This window comes from Rhizoctonia solani, chromosome 15 (genome assembly GCF_016906535.1).
Source record: "Rhizoctonia solani chromosome 15, complete sequence".
Lineage (NCBI taxonomy): Eukaryota > Fungi > Basidiomycota > Agaricomycetes > Cantharellales > Ceratobasidiaceae > Rhizoctonia > Rhizoctonia solani.
Genome location: NC_057384.1, coordinates 1,320,048 through 1,336,473, shown reverse-complemented (window position 1 = coordinate 1,336,473; position 16,426 = coordinate 1,320,048). Strand labels below are relative to the sequence as shown.

Genomic DNA, 16,426 nt, shown 5'->3' with positions numbered 1-16,426 from the left:
AATAGGTACCATTTTGGAAGGATATGTGATTCGGGTCTTCAATAGTAGCCATGTGGTTGGGATGGTCTTTGTCAGCAATACAACTTGATGGAAGCCGTTGGTCAGTTGCCTGATTGATCATTAGGTATGCTTACTACATGCAGTGTCCGCGCGACCTTGGACGACTTCTAAACGTAGTTCATGTAGAATCTGTAGGGCACCACCATTTTGCTCATTCCTAGATCAGAGCAGTCAGCCCCAATGTGGAAAGCCAGTCCTCACCCATGATTCGGAGGTGCTAGCAAGTCCTTTCCCGATCTCAAATCGTGCATTGTTGACAATTAAGCAAGCAATCAAACTCCTTCGCCAGTTCTTTGGTCAACCCCGTAACTTCAGCCCGCTTCAGCGCTTTAGGTTCCCTCAGCGCCCTCAGAGACGTTTAGATTGTCTACTCCAACAAAATCATCTGCACAGCGCTTTGCGCATTTACCTTGCCAGAAACACTAGGTGGTCTATGAGCGCGATAATAGATGGGACTGTTATGAGAGGAAATGCGACAAAAGAGTTAGGGGCGGACTGTATGAGATGTGTATGTGTGAGACTCTAAATGGTGCCTGTGATCACTGGACGTATTGTTCTGTCCCTCAGATGAAGAGCACTTGGTCAATTGGTTATCTAATGGGATCGTGGACGTCGAGTTCCCAAACGACTCCGCAATATCTTTCACCATAATTGCGCCTACTACATTGATCTGCGAGCCTCAAATTCGCATACATCTCAACAACGAAAAGACAACCAGTGACCCAAAGGTTTTTGGGATCACCGAAGCTCACATAAACGAAAATCAGTGCCATAGCCTAATTCAACCGATGCGCATGGTGATGAAGACGGGGGTGCTGCATGGGTTTATACGGTGTTTCTCATTGTTTTGAAACCGAAAGAAAATGTTGATAAGCTACTCGACCTTGTAAGACCCCGTTCAATGATATTTGTATGTAAACGTAAGTAGGGAAACCACTGCTGTAAGATGTCTGGTCCACCTGCTGAGCGCGTTGGACATGCTTGAAAGTAAACGGAATACAGCAATGGTTAGCCACAGGCTCACTACTCTGCCGTTTAGACAATGAGCATATTCCAAACAAGTCGATCGTCAATTTCAATCCCAGGATTGACAGAATGAACTCAACAGATTTTGAAAAATGGACATTAGTAACGGAGCATACATATTTGAAAGGAGCTGAAAGTCGTATAATCGTACCCACTGGGCTTGTTCTTAATGTCGTCCACTCCTACTTGGTCAGTCCTGTCAGCTGTCTGTGTTTCAAAGACTTTCCCGCAACCGGATGGCCCTCGTCGAGTGTCAGTATGAGTGATAGAAGCAGTGTCCCGTTGCCTTTGAAATTGTTACTAGGTAAGTAGCTCCACAGGAGCATTAGGACAAAGAGAATTCTACGATAAATTTAATCGCACCGCTCGACATAGAGGACAGTTACATATGGGCTACAATATACTCTGTGGGCAATCATTTTTTCCGGACAAAGGTCTTTCTGCGTCTGAATGTACGTTGACGTTAATGATTTTTGAGCGACACGGTGAACTCCCAAAGTATGGAAAATCCGCATGACGTCCAGATTTTGCCAGACATATGCACCTAAAATCGTAGATCCCGCGCCTCGAAGGCACACAGGGGGAGCTGAGGACGCGGACCCATGAAAAAACTGGTCAGATTTTGCCAACACTCCGCATATAACGAGTAAATATATACATATGATTATACATGACACCCCATCTTAAATACAGTCCCGTGCAAGGTCAACGCGTGATTACAAATTGTTTAAAGTACGGTTTGTTATGTAAGCGTCGCTGCTGGGCTGTCAAGAACTTGAATTGGGACTTACGGGAGGCATATGCATGCCGTGAACATGAGGTGTCGGAATGGAGTCGGCCCGTATCCGACACACGGCGCATTTAGCCATTTGGTGATGACTACGCACTTTAATCTTCCACACACAGTCAGTTGTTTTTAAGTCAATGGTTGCGGCCCAGCCGTTCTAGATTCCATGGGGCAGAAATAAAATGACAGCACCAATGTCGAGGGCAAAACAACATGTATAACAAATGGTGAGAAGATTTCGTTGCGAATTTATAACTCTCCCTTACCGGCGATCGCAAGCATTCATAACTCACCGATACGGCGCAAGATTTGGCGGAATTCCGATCCAGGCGTTAGAGCAATTTCACTAGATGAGGCTATCTAATTCATCATATCACTCTCATCCTCACTCATAAGTTAGCACGAACATGGATGGCACTGACTTTATGGGGGGATAGGATCGAAAGAGGTATGTATTGATATCAGCGACCTAATACATATAGAAAACTAGCAACACATGGCCCATATGTGCTATTATATACTATCGTGAAACCCAGGGGATATGAAAACGAAGATAAGTCTCCAGGACCATCAGCCATGTGCAATTAGCTATAGATTCTGAGTAACAAATGAAGAAATCATAACATCAAATATTTTGCTTCAATGCTTCAATGCATGATCAGTTGTCTCTGACCAGCTAGATTTTTAGTTGTCACCACTGTCGAGACCCCTTCTTATCAAGGCTCCGGAGCACGAAACATCAAGTTTGATCCTGATGCATCGTTTCCTTGAGGAAAGTTGGCGGTATTTCCCGTTTGCGCACTGGATGATTCGCCAGAGGCAGTGGAATGCGGAACATGTAAAGTCAATGGTCCTGAGCCTTGGAAGTCAAGATACGGTATGAAGGCCAGGTCGGGATCATTTAACGATAAAAGCTGATTGAGCTCATCCTGGGTGTATGCGTCTCTTTGGATGAGAGGAGAATCAGTCATTGGAGTGCGAGACTGTCTCTCTTTAGAATGATTCGATGTGAATTAAGAAGAAGTCATACCTCTATTTCAACATCACTCCCGAAATTAGGGGACAATCCTCGATCAACGCTCAACCCAGCCGACCTCGCATCGCCATATGGTGAACTTGTGCCGAAAGAAATAGAATAACCACGGGATATGTATCTCGTCAAAGCATCGATCTGAACTTTAAGTGCATCTCGTTCCCGTCGAAGTCGAGCGTTGTCAGTCTGCAGCTGTTGCAGGCTGGCTTCGGAAGGCTGCTGAAGAACTGTCGATGGGTCCGAACTGGGGGTTTCTGGAGAGCTACCGAAGGGAGAGAGTAGGTGTGGAGAAGCGGTGCCTGCGCTGGTAGTCGCATGAAATCGGTTTGGATTCAAGGCAACTGCATCAACAATGGTTTGCAACCTCTTAACATTCGCCTCGAGCTGGGAGACGCCAGTGACTCAGTAAAGTAAAGCGACCAAGGTAAGGTAACACACTGATTCGACGTAAGCTTTGCGGCGGGCTCGTAGTCGGGCCTGGGCCCGCGCGTTACGTGACTTGTTCTCCTTTGTTGATCCAGGGGGCGTGGTGCTTATCTCCTCATCCGAATCATGGAATTGCGAAGCCATAGTAATTTGCTGAGGTGAAATTTTGTCAGGTATTGGTATGGAGAGAAGGGAACAGAATTAAATGCTTTTAACCTGGGAGGATACGGAGGTAGCGATGAATGCTACTCATTGGTCCGTTCTTATATGCATTGAAGGATAAGAATAAAGCACAGCAAATTTAACAAGCGGATTATAGGGATCATTGCTGGCTGTGCTTTGCTTATGTGAAATAAGTTCATGTGGGAGTCGCGGCCCTGATCTACCGGCTCATCTATGGGGTAACGTAATGGCATTACGCTGAGCTTTCCCATATGTCCTTCAAAAATCATCATCACCACCGGGTCAACCGTATCTTCAAGCAAATACCCCAGTCAGGTATGAACAACCAATGAGAAGCCAAATAAAGTTACCAATTCATTCAAGATGAAACAGCCCAAAATCCTTGCTCTGCTCCAATACATGTGTCATGACTCGATGAGTCAATCTTGAGCGATAGCAAAACAATCACATCTAGTATACGTTAGCCCGCAAGAATGCAGTGGGTCGGCAAAGTAGCTCAAAGCATTGCATATATCACGTATAGTTTACACCTCTGGAAGTTGTGTGGCGAGTCTGCCGTGATTGCTTCAGCGTTGCTCGGACGTTGAAATGTATGCGCGTCTAACTGGCCGAACCAAGGCAAAGCAAAGTGTTGGATTAAATTCATAGCTGGTTACAAGATAGTATTACAAATGCATAACCGGTGTTAGATCTCCTCCTTGGTCCAGTGAATCACAGACCCATGGCGCAATTGGCCATTTACGACGACAGGGGTAGAAGACTTGCTGTACACGCGTAGACCGAGGGTAATCGCATTGTCACTATCGTCCTCGTCCTGAGAGCGAAGGTAATAAGTATGTATGTATTGTAAATGAGGGGGCACATACCGTCTTGGAAAGATAAGGTGTGCGACTGGGGTCTCCAATAGCAACCATGGTATGATTAGGATTGTGTTTACCGGCGGCCATACATCCCTGACAGAGGTCATAATCCGCACACGATATGCTACAAAAAACTCCCGTTAGTCACTTCTCTGAGTAAGCCATAGAACACTAGACTCACTCCATGCAGTGATAGAGGGTTCCGATAATTGGCGCCATCTTCCCAGCACAACTACAATTAGCGCAAATCAAAGCTGTGTTTATCTTACAACTTACCCCACATCCGTCACAATTACGCCGGTGTGCTGCCCCCGAGGGCGCTTGATCGTCTTCCTGTACGGTCACACCGACTTCTTCATTGTTGTCTTCATCGTCATCATGTTCTTGCTCGTCACTGCCTTCCCCATCGTTCTTTTCTTTTCCATTGTCTTCCTCGCCTTCTTCGTCATCATTATGATCACATTGGTCATCCTCGTCTTGCTCAATAATATCAGGGTTAGGCTGGAGACGAATTATTTCAAGCTCGGTTAGATCCTTGTTAGCATATGTACCACGCGCGACCTTCAAGTGCCGGCTCAGGCCGCTATTGAAATCTGATCGTGCAATCATTAATGACACAGATTTGATGTCCTCGGGGAAACCCTTAACTTACTGACTGCAACTGATTTGGCCTGCATTTGTTCCGATAGTACTCGGGACAACTTCCTAGGTTTCAACGTCTTCTCGGACAAATAATTCTAAAAATGAGGATCAGCGCCCCGGCATCGCCACCGCCTGAGAAGCCTACTCACTCCGGGTCGTGTCATCTCCCGGTCTAGCCGGACCTGAGAAGGGTGATTAGGTGACACACCGAGAGTAAAAGTAACGTCATCCACGTACATGTACAACGTACTCGCCTGGTTCGAGGTCGATCTCCAAGTTGACGCTACGACGCCAGAATCCTGTATGGTTCGAGCTGTGGAGTGGGTCTTCTTTTTCATCGCCCTTGCGAAAAATATTGAAGTCCATATTCCAAACGTAGCACCCTGACAAGAGCTGGAACGGCCGGTCATCGATACGAGAGAGAACGACAATGGCAGGAGTTGCTTCTTCGACTTTGACAGTAACTACCAATTGTTGACTGTAAGCATATTTGGTGCGAAAGCTTGGAGAACGTGCTTACATGAAACGTCCCCGTAATTCCAGGCACATGGGAATGGCCGGCACATTGCATCGAGCCAAAGGGAGCTCATGGACCAAGTCTTATCAAAGACGCGGCATCTATCGATGACACTCCAGGTCTTCAAAAAGTCGGAGTACTCCATCACAAACTCGCCGTCGTTGCCGAATTTATGCCCGATTTCAGGAAGAAGGGCCATCCATTCGGGTGTCCACTCCTTGGAGCCGTCAGACCAGCGGCCGTTCCATTCGTGGTGACCCCATGGGTTATGGAGACGAACGAAACGCTTTCCTAACAATTGGTGAGCCCAGCTAATTACGACTAACCGTAGAGATAACATACCGTTTACCTCCACAGCTTTGATGACAGAATATGCGTGTCCTTGCAAGAGACCTGGAGGTAACCAGTCAACGATCAAATTTTTCTTCTGGGGCTCAAAATTGACTGACCATTCACTTGTTCATCAGCGCCGTCCTGTTTAATCGAGCAGCCAAAAAGACGATCCTCGTTTGCATGCATGAGTTCATGGGTCCAAAACTTGTCCTTGTCAAGAATATCTGAAATCTCAAGCTTCGTCGAGACACCACTAGAATCCTTGTGAGTAAATTCAAAGTCATGCCAATATTAATCTACTTACCCAGTAAGGTCTTCGATTCCTTCAGCAGCAAACCCGCCGCTCATTGCAGAGTAGTCGCCCATCAATTTTGCGTAGGCCTTCTCAATGAGTGGCCTGAAGGTGCTATCAGAAATCACGAGCATGCGAGCAAGGATTCAGTCACTTACACCCAGGTCTCTTCCTCTTCTCCACAAGAGGCAAAGAGAAGCGTCCTACCACCCTTGCGGGCAGTCGAGTTGTACTTATCTTTGCTGCGGTGATAAAGCATCTGCTCGCGACCTGTAATGCACTCCCATTTTGGAACTTTGGTGAAGAGGTAATCGTCGATGACAACCTCGTGCCAGCCCGAGTCACGATAGAAAATGAAACCGTATACTCCAACTTGTTCGTCACGCTAGTCGTTTGGCATGTCAATTTAGTGGCATCATGGTCAATGCATCCAGTTTACTCACCGCAACGCAAATTTTCTCAATGAGATGGGGCATTGTAGTAATCGTTGTCAGAGCGCTCAGGAACCAACAATCACCGAGTGAGCCTTGGGATATATCTCCTGCGCCGACACCATCGACGAAGAATGTGGCTGATGACGAATATTCATCTCAGTTTGCGATCAGAGACCCAAATACCATTCGATTTACTCACATTGTGGAAAATGTCGGTCACACGTAGAACATCAGCTGGGCTATGGCGGTCGTCCCCTTCGGTGTCCAGGCTATGCAGGCAACGATCGCGGTCGTCGACAAGGTCAAACTCGACGTCGCGGAAGCGACGGTTGCGTGCACTGGACGCAATCGTTTGTCAATAGTTAAAAGTACGAAGTTGGAATACTAACCGACAATCCTTGGCAATAGTCTCGACTTTAGCCTTGCAGCGTTGGATTGCAGCATCGAGGTCAGCTGTGACGAGCAGGCCCTTTGAAGAAGATAAATTAGGAAAGTAAGGCTCGAAAAGGTACGAATTTGCTCACAGCTTGTTCCTTTGGTTGTTGAAAATGTTCAGTATTGGTCCGCTTCATCTTGCCAGCGTGCTTTCGGACTGTTTCATTTTCGCCGATTTCTTTTGCGAGTCTTTTTTGAAAGCCACGGACAGAGTCGCGAATAGGCATACCAGTAGTAAATGAGATGGAAGTGAATCTGAATGGAATATTCGGTGGGGAGATGGGTTACAGCTCCCAGTCCTCGAGATACATTTATACTCACAGATTTTCTCCACCACGGCGACTTCACCACTGTATTATGCCCCCAAATGAGGATGGTTAGATCGATGGACTCCCCAATTGGCAAAGAGAATCGTGTGAGCAATCCAGCCTATCCATTCTCGGGGATTCTATCAATAGCTTTCGTTAATCAATCAGGCCCAATACGCGTTCTGTATACTGTATTGAGTTTCTCAGAGGGGAGAGCGGGTAGGCTGTGCAAGAACGTGGTTGGTGATAGCCCAATTGGGTAAAGCCGCGGCAGCACAGCCTCAGTACACATGACGATCGAAGCACGGTTGGGCGCCTCAAATATTCCACCTTTGACTCGATCGAGCTTCTCAAAGCGCAAATGCTCGGTCTAGTTGACCGGCCCGCGATAAATAGCTACACTGTAATCGTGTCACATAGTGCAGGAAAATATGAATAGATTTTTGTTTTGAATGTCGATTCGAATCCAGCGACTGACATAGATTTCTACCACCAACGAGCAAATTTGCATGAATATTTCCCTCATATGTGTACATCAAATGTCTAAACGACTGGGAACTCAATCATCATCACCCACAGGGACGATAAGGGTATCGCCGACTTTCATGATCTTGTCCTTGAGATGGTCAGGCACGGCCGCCTTCGCCCGGGACAGCTTTTGTTCAGGAGTTTGGAGCTCATCAGCATTGTCTGGGATCTCCGCCCTGGCACTCGCGCGCCAATCGCGGAGTAAGCGGTCTGACCGAGCGAGCCTCGAGTGGCGCTTCGAGGTGGTCGCGTTGGTGGCCTCGCATTGGCTCAGAATTGTCGAGTAGGTTTGAGAAGCAATTCCTGCATTGAGGGTTCCCCAACCTTCACGCTCCTGGCGCGGGAAGTTCTCACTATAAGGTTGATTATCAGCTTCACATTCCGAAATCGATGTTTATCATTGTTTACTCACATCCACACATACCAGCGGCGTGCCTTTTCGCCATTCTATACGAACACAACCAAATAAGTACGGTCAGACCCCTACAGAGAACGCTGGTACTCACGAAGGTCAGCTCGTCCTTCAAGCGCCAACCAACCCATCCAACCGCAACAATAGGGTATTTGCCTCTAGCCTCGTGCTGGCACTGTACATAACAATCACATTAGTTCGGTTAAGTCAAAAAATCATTGGATTGAATTATACTCACGGTGGTAGTGGTCAATTTGGCCGTGCAGTTGGAGTTTCCAGAACCAATATTGATTGCACGCGAGATACTAGTCAACGTGTTTGTCTCGAAGGTTTGCGACTTTCCATAAGTTTTGGTGCTGCAAAAATAGGGTCAGCCTCGAGACTAACTAAAGGTTATAAGAGCGCCAATCTTACTAGGTCTCGGTGAATGAAACCGTGGTCGAAACCTTTCCAACTAAGGGAATACTTCCCTATAAGGCGAATAATGTAAGCTTTTAAATCTCTCCAAAATTAGATTCGTACGTACAGACATTGTCATCGAAACGCCGGCGGCGGTGGCCAAGCTGTCGGTCTCGGTGAGGGTAGTCGAAGTCTTGGTTCCACTTTGCACATTGATAGTGACAGTGCTGAGATTGCCTCGTTTAAGCCAGGGGTGGCAATCTAGACTATGCGTAGACACTCACCCTGGCGCATTGTTGGACTTATCGATAAGGTCAACTGTAGTGGGGTTGCACTGAAGCTCAGATGATGGTTCAAAAACGGCATTCCAGCCCCTGTTTCGACGTGTGAGTTCAAAAGCAGCTAGACTTAGCGATCTTATACGTACTCAGCACAGAAATAGTTGTAATTGAATTGCGTTTTGGTCTCATGTCCAAAAAGAACCTCGGTGTATGCGCGGTCTGTGAGAGGATTGAGCCATGTCAATTGCAGCTTTTCTTCAATGGAAAAAGTATCTTACCAGCTGGAATCCCAAGGCCGCTTCAAGTAATAATAACAATAAGCAACCACTCCGTCAGTGTAAACTTCCGTTTAACTTACGCAAAAGCGAGCTTGCGAACCACCTCCTTTTTCTCGAAAGCCTGCCACTGGTCGTTGTCCATCTTCTTGCATCGAGGGTCAACCTCGATAGGCAGCGTCGACTGGGCGTTGACAATAGTCGCAGCGGCAACTATATTGATGTTTGTTGTCAGCTCAAAGCACGAGTCCAGGTGCTCCAATAGACTCACGGAACGCTAAGAACCACATTCTGCAAAATGTCCGATTGTAGTGTTAGATATGAATTAAATGAAAGAAAGTGGCCAAGTGTAAACACAATGAATGACTGTGAGGGTACGCAGAACAGAGTCCTGAAGGGAGAATTGTTGTGACGTCTATCGGTGTTGGAGCGCATCATTATATACTCGCCTTGCGTTTCCTACTGTTGTCAGCTCACTTAGCATCATCCATCGCTACTGGTGAAGATAGGAGAATCCTATTTCGAAAAACAGTCGCATTTTGAATGCCAAGATCATGTGAGTTGTCAAGATCTTCAGCCCGTCTCCGGGGCGACGACTTCTATACCATCCGAAGTGCGATTCGGCACCGTGGGAACTCTCAATGCCGTTCGTCGGAGACGTGGATTATCTTCAATATAACAGATCTCTTCCCAGAGAAACAAAAACACCGAGGAGAATGCGGGCGGAAGTGATAGACCAACGCATCAACTCTCCCCGTTGAGGAATCTGGCTTTACGAAAGGGGCAAGGAACAGAGGGAATTTTGGAAATGAGCAGATATACTGACGTCACGATAATTTTCTGGACCTCGTTTCACTTTTTGGGGAGCGTACGAGGTCAAATGAATGGTCACGAGAAAATAGTATTGTATAATGTGCATTGAAGACGACGGGATGGACTAAATGTCATTTTTGAGTAAAGGCACATACGTACAGACCACACTGCCCGGGGATGATCTACCTTTGAATGATTGCCGGAAGCTGTCCATGAAGTAAGTCGTTGAACCGTGAATCCCATGTAGCCTCTGACATGAGTATTTTTATGAAATAAGGCTCAGACCTTGTATGTGTGGATGCAGCTATCTGGCGGAGATGATATTGGAAGGAACTCCATTTAATATATAATTGGTATCCCCCGTTAAGAATGAAAAAGGGGAGGCGGTGCGGTAAAGATGATCTTAAATACGGAAGTGCAAGAAGTACGTGTTAGGGGGTGGGGGAATTGCGGCTATTTCTGGGGGTGATTTATACTTCAAATTGTTGCCGAACTTGGCATACTTGCTTACAATTGGTCGACCAAGCCTCAGCCCTGAAAGCTCGTGGACCACGTGATCTCGGGTGCATCCAGCCACTATGTGACGTCAATCAAAATTGTATAGCAAACTCCGCTACCATGCATTTGCGCCAGTTAAGTCGAGCACTAACAGGCGCATGCGCTTTGTTCTCTCTTGGTGCCAAATCAAAATTTGTTGAGCAACAATACGAATACCGTTCAGTTCAGATACCTGTTTCTCAATTCTATGACAACACCGCGACGGAAGATTTCGATGGTAACAAGGCAGGATATGCCATTGAGTTGCTTCCCACTGGGGAGCTAGCGAGCGAGAACATAAGAGTGAGAATGGTTGTCTTAAGTATTATCTTTTGACCGAATTCGTAATCAGTTTGCACTGCCGAAATGGGGTAACGGTCGACCCGACAACTTCGTTTCGCACAAGCAAAAAATTTCGGTTAATGCTGGCCATGTTCGAGAGTTTCACATTCTTTACGCTGGTGATTGGATTGATGGTATGCACTATCTCAGTTGCAACGTATTCTGGGTGACCCCATTTCTGCAGGCGAGAATGGGGCAGAGTTTGAATTTGAATTTCAGAACGGGGGCGACAAGTTGTTCAGTGTACGTCATTATTGACCAAGCGCTGGGTTAGCTACACCCAATTGACTTTTCAAAAAGTGTCTGTCAAGAACTGGTGGGATCTTCACTGGTTGAATAATGGTGCAATCCAAACGTGTGTTTATTGGATGAAAGCCTTCTGGTACTGACCTTTGATATAGACCGTATCACAACACACCTGACGGTCGCAATTATAACATCACTCAAGTGCATCATTGGTTTAGTACCGTTTCCTCGGTTTCGCCGCTTAAGGCCATTCGGTTTCCCCCAGGAGTAACCTCAACCGTCTTCACGTCTTTGCGCTCAGCTTGGTTCCTGCATATGCACCTGACAGCCATTCGGGCGGCCCATCACCAGCCATCAGCGTAAAGAATGTTCGCCTGACAACGCTTAAAACGGATGAAGGGAATTCCATTGTCGAGGTCACGCTTGCAAATCTTCGAGCTCTCGCAACTTCTGATTACTACGCCTTCGCATCCGAGAATGCGTCTACTAGCACCGTGCATAGACACCGTTCGCCCAGACTACCACATCCGGATGGGAATCGACAAGTCGTACTAGGCCATAAACATAGAGACCATGCACGGGATCATGAGCACTACTCTTCCATGGTTCTCACAGGTCCTCACCAAGTAATCATTCGTCCTATTGATGGCCAGATTGGTCTTCGTACAGTTACTCCCGGAAAGGTATTTAGGTTGATGCCAGGGGACGATGCGCGCGTTGACGTGAGTGTGGTCTTTGATCCAACTCGAAAGGAATATTTCGTTCGACTGTGAATGTTTTGGAAACAGTTGCTACCGCGCTGGGCCTGCCTGCCTCGATGTATCGATGGATCACATTCCGAGAGAACAGTATAGAAGTTGAGGTTATTCTTCTTTCACTTGAGACCAACTCCCCTACTACGAGAGCAACTGGGTGGGAACTTGATCTTGGGAATGTGGATACGTTGAAGCGAAACGGCAATTTCTGGAAGCCCACAGTGGCAAGTTTGTCACGACACGAAACCCCCCGCTGGGTGAGTATAATAGCACATCCGGAATCTATATTCATCATGTTGATAGTGGAACAATGCAAAATTCGGAATTTTGTAAGTCGCTCAAATATCGAACATATAAATTACTAAGCCCAAATTGAAAGTATTCATTGGGGGGTTTACTCAGTACCAGGCTGGGTGGGTTAGCATACATTCAAAAAGAGTCTCCCTAACGCTATTTCTATGACAGGCCCCAGGGATATTATGAAGAGTGGTACAAGTGAGTGTGTATCATTTTGTTATCCACACAATCGGACCGAATATTCGTATAGTTGGTGGCTTCACAACCCAGCCCAGCCATCCAACGAGCTTTGGAATCATCACCGTGATACATACGGAGAAGTGAGCTTTCGCTGCCGCCATGCCCGGGCTGTTAATATTCAACGACACCTATAGAGCAAGTTGTACGATGATTTTATCCCAGAATTCACTGGTGCAAAATTCAACGCTTCACGATGGATCAACTTGTTTGCAACGGCAGGCGCAAAATACTTTGTCCTCGTGACGGTAAGCTAGACGATGGCGCAATGTCTCGCATACCCTTATACACCTTTCAGAAACACCACGACGGATTCGCCTTATTTGATACGCATAATTCCACATCGTAGCAGTGTATACCTAGGACCAAAGCGGGACTTTATCAGGGAACTGATGGATGTTGCAAGCAAGGAGCAACCAGATATGCATAAAGGGACCTACTACAGCTTACCAGAATGGTATGAATGCGCGTGTTTTATGAAATTAAATCCCAATTAACAACCGGTCACAGGTTTAATCCTGACGCCGGCCCATACGGATTTGGCGACTGGCCAGGCCATCTCGCGACAGGTGCATACAACCACTCGTTGATAGAACCCTATACTGGGCGCCTGGAAGGGAAAGACTATCTTCGGGACATTCAACAAGAACACATGCGAATTTTGACTCAAGAATATGGGTCCGAGATCATGGTCGGTCTTTCTGGGCTTGATATTTGTGGCACGACTTGACGGATTGCAGTGGTGCGATATTGGAGGACCGAACCGTACTTTGGAATTTGCCGCCGAGTGGTACAACCAAGCGACCAAGGCAGGAAAACAAGTGACCATGAATAACAGATGTGGGGTTGTACCCGACTGTAAGTGAGACTTGTATTTCTTTATAGCAATCTTCTAATTTTAATAGTTGATACTCCCGAGTATGCAAGATTTAGCTCGATTCAAACTCACAGCTGGGAGACCAGTGAGGGAATAGATCCGTAGGTTCATATCCTGCTCACATGCCGTTGAGACATCTAACTCCGAGTGCTTGTAGATACAGTTATGGATACAACCGACAAACCAAGGACGAAGAGTATCGTTCTGCAGAGACTATTATCCAATCTTTAGTTGATATTGTATCCAAGAACGGAAACTAGTAAGAACACGCCCTTTCGTTGTATTTCAAGCTAAGAGCACTCTGGTTCTAGCCTGCTTAACCTGGGACCCACGGGTGAAGGAGAGATAATCCCTGCGATGGTCGAGCGATTGGTTGAGGTCGGAGAATGGCTCGGACACTCTGGGGAGTGCGTTTTTAACACGGTACGTATAGAGTTATAATGCTGTATATCACTAACTAATATCTATACGTAGACATACTCATTCCTTGGTGCGGAATCCAACTCCATCAGATTCACAACGACTCCCAAATCCTTCTGTATTATATCTTTATCCGAGCCCGAAGGCGATCGGCTAGTCGTTGAACGCCCAGTACCCATTCTTCCTGGTGATACCATCACGTTCCTTGGCGATAAAAGTGAAAAGCCGGTTCCATGGACCTATAGGGATGGCAGGCTCACGATTTTTACTACCAAATCTATAAATACTGTCAAGAGTGCATGGGCATTCAAGATTACTTATGGGGACGCAAGGTAGGAGCAGGTGGTGATTAACATATGTAATATAGTTTTTTTGCACAATTGATTGTGAACGCCAAGTTTAAGGGGCCCATGCCCAAAATTACACTTTGAGTGATCTCTCAAACTTTCTTCGCGCACGCTGGTAATGTCCATGACTTTCGTTGGTGAAAACGTATGGGCACCAGGGAATATAAGTGTTTGGACCTGTTTGGAGAGTGGAGATAATATTTTCGGCGCTTCTGACTTGGGCCATTTGGACTCGACCCAGATTGTGCTTTTCGGCCATTTCCGTGATAACATACCACAAGATAATCATGATTGAAGAACTCGTCGTTTCTAGCAGTCTTCTACAAGAGGCTCTAAACAGATATCGAGCAGCCTGTTCGGCCGTTAGAAGATCATGCATCGCTGATGGTCTAATGAATGGCCTCCCACACGAACTCTCAAATCGAGTGAGGAAGGAGATGGAGCTACTCTCTCCTACGAGGTAAAGTTCCATGATGCAAAGTCGGCGATAAGCTTTGTACGAATACGGCTTCTTTTGCGCCCATCAATATTCTGCCGAGAGAAATCATGTCTCGAATATTTCAACTCGTGGTGGCTGGCGAATCTTGTAGCCAGCAAAAAGAAGTTCCATACGATCCGCAGAGTACTGGTGTCTCAATATCCAACTATCCTGGAGTGCTTACTCACGTCTGCTCTCTTTGGCGTCAAATTGCCCTCAGCTCTTCTATCCTTTGGACGCACATCGATCTTTCTCTTGACCCCCTAGTCAGAGTGCAACTCAATTATCGTGCCAATATTTATGCTTCCCGAGCTGGCCAACTTCCTTTATATCTGCACATTATTCCGTTTCAATCGATACACACCCACGATGCCATCCCTTCCATTTGTCGAACTATCATTTCCCTTGCACCACGAACTGGGACACTGGTCCTGGTACTGCAGAATCTCAGCGACGAGATACTTGAAACTTTTCTAAAGTATTGTACCCCACTGATTTTACCCGACTACATTTGGAGCTCATTTCGAAAGGGGCCAGTGCAAGAAGCTTTATTCGAGCCAAACAGGACCTGAACCGTGAAAAGATTGTGGGGGAGCAACGCCTGCTGGATCTTTCAAAAGACCAGTTGGAAGAGATTCTACTTCATATCACTAGTCTACATGCGTCCAGCCCGCTTTTTCCATGGTCGAGTAGAGTATACCATAATCTCACGGAACTTCGTCTAAGTTATAGCTCTGTCCAACATAGCAACGAGATTTCAGAGTCTAATTTTGTAGGCATCCTCAGATCGAGCCCCCTACTGCGAAGGCTGGAATTTGCGTTCTTCGTGGTTGACGTACTCCCTGCTGCTACTCCCGTTAGACCTATAGTTCTGGAGCATATGGAGGAGTTAAAGGTAACCATTAGAAAATCAATGCCATCGGGTGTGTTCGATGTAGGATGCTTGTTACGATGGATTGCACCCGGTTCGAATCCTCTCCAAGTAGTCATAGATCAAAGGCACAACAAGTGGAGCGTCGCCATTCAAGAAAATAGCGTATTTAGGGACAAGCTGGTCGTAGACTTCTTCTCTCGCTCAAACGTGACACAGGTTATCGCGACCTTTGAACATCATCTCAGCGTGTTAGCTGATCTGATAGACATCGCACCAAACATTCGGGCTATAATCCTTGAGCAATTTGGTTTCCAAGTAGTTCCGGAAGCTCACTCCATTCCTCAATCACACATTTGCCTAGATTCTCTTTATCTACTTCGGTCAGGTGTTGATATCCCGAAGTTGATGAACGCTATTCGTGTGTGTAAAATCCGGAAAATTTTCTTCTGGGGCTGCTTTATTTCGCAATCTCCCATCGTACTGAGCTCGGATAACGACGCTATCTCTCGTGCTCTGGAAAACTCATCATTATCCTACCGCCCAACTATCGAATATCTCCCAAACCATCCTCTTCATCCAACAGGACATCCATGTGAGTTTTCCAGCTTTATGATCCTTTTGATGCGACTGATTCCATACTCGCTTCAGTCCAGTTTCACCCGTAAATGCTTTGATCACCCGTCCCTGAAAGTATTCCGATTAATTTGAGCAAATTTTGGGTAGGGATGTGGAAAGGACGATAGTTGATCTTGCAGTGCATACACTTGAAATCTGAAATAAGAGGGATACATTGATACGTACGCATGAATGGACATTCTGCGATGAAGCATGTAGCGAGTCACGCGACTTCGTTTCGAGCTCTGGTCCAATCTCCTATCGTACTGAGCTCGGATAACGACGCTATCTCTCGTGCTCTGGAAAACTCGTCATTATCCTACCGCCCAACTATCGAATATCTCCCAAACCATCCTC

General features: G+C 46.5%; 4 protein-coding genes across 4 annotated transcripts; 1 reads left to right on the top strand and 3 right to left on the bottom strand.

Annotated features, from left to right (window-relative positions):
* Nucleotides 1-2,589: 2,589 nt before the first annotated feature.
* RhiXN_12213 (bZIP transcription factor) lies at nucleotides 2,590-3,476 on the bottom strand (the record flags this gene model as incomplete). Its single annotated transcript, XM_043332028.1, has 3 exons — nucleotides 2,590-2,856; nucleotides 2,904-3,290; nucleotides 3,345-3,476. 3 exons carry the CDS (start codon nucleotides 3,474-3,476, stop codon nucleotides 2,590-2,592), a joined length of 786 nt encoding a protein of 261 aa, XP_043186789.1.
* A 724-nt stretch (nucleotides 3,477-4,200) lies between these two features.
* On the bottom strand, nucleotides 4,201-7,255 carry RhiXN_12212 (calpain family cysteine protease; the record flags this gene model as incomplete). Its single annotated transcript, XM_043332027.1, has 16 exons — nucleotides 4,201-4,329; nucleotides 4,382-4,499; nucleotides 4,557-4,594; nucleotides 4,652-4,968; nucleotides 5,028-5,112; nucleotides 5,167-5,199; nucleotides 5,255-5,481; nucleotides 5,538-5,825; nucleotides 5,877-5,927; nucleotides 5,984-6,120; nucleotides 6,172-6,264; nucleotides 6,318-6,544; nucleotides 6,603-6,730; nucleotides 6,789-6,931; nucleotides 6,983-7,062; nucleotides 7,118-7,255. The coding sequence occupies 16 exons, from the start codon at nucleotides 7,253-7,255 to the stop codon at nucleotides 4,201-4,203; spliced, it is 2,232 nt and encodes a 743-aa protein (XP_043186788.1).
* A 640-nt stretch (nucleotides 7,256-7,895) lies between these two features.
* On the bottom strand, nucleotides 7,896-9,521 carry RhiXN_12211 (uncharacterized protein; the record flags this gene model as incomplete). Its single annotated transcript, XM_043332026.1, has 11 exons — nucleotides 7,896-8,217; nucleotides 8,277-8,311; nucleotides 8,371-8,451; nucleotides 8,515-8,632; nucleotides 8,691-8,746; nucleotides 8,803-8,902; nucleotides 8,960-9,049; nucleotides 9,103-9,175; nucleotides 9,235-9,254; nucleotides 9,315-9,444; nucleotides 9,503-9,521. 11 exons carry the CDS (start codon nucleotides 9,519-9,521, stop codon nucleotides 7,896-7,898), a joined length of 1,044 nt encoding a protein of 347 aa, XP_043186787.1.
* A 1,141-nt stretch (nucleotides 9,522-10,662) lies between these two features.
* RhiXN_12210 (alpha-L-fucosidase) lies at nucleotides 10,663-16,119 on the top strand (the record flags this gene model as incomplete). Its single annotated transcript, XM_043332025.1, has 21 exons — nucleotides 10,663-10,884; nucleotides 10,934-11,057; nucleotides 11,108-11,166; nucleotides 11,235-11,278; nucleotides 11,325-11,423; nucleotides 11,471-11,895; nucleotides 11,958-12,181; nucleotides 12,228-12,253; nucleotides 12,390-12,419; nucleotides 12,472-12,541; nucleotides 12,596-12,706; nucleotides 12,757-12,803; nucleotides 12,865-12,915; nucleotides 12,969-13,149; nucleotides 13,199-13,316; nucleotides 13,364-13,436; nucleotides 13,493-13,594; nucleotides 13,647-13,758; nucleotides 13,810-14,087; nucleotides 15,118-16,046; nucleotides 16,103-16,119. 21 exons carry the CDS (start codon nucleotides 10,663-10,665, stop codon nucleotides 16,117-16,119), a joined length of 3,342 nt encoding a protein of 1,113 aa, XP_043186786.1.
* Nucleotides 16,120-16,426: the final 307 nt, after the last annotated feature.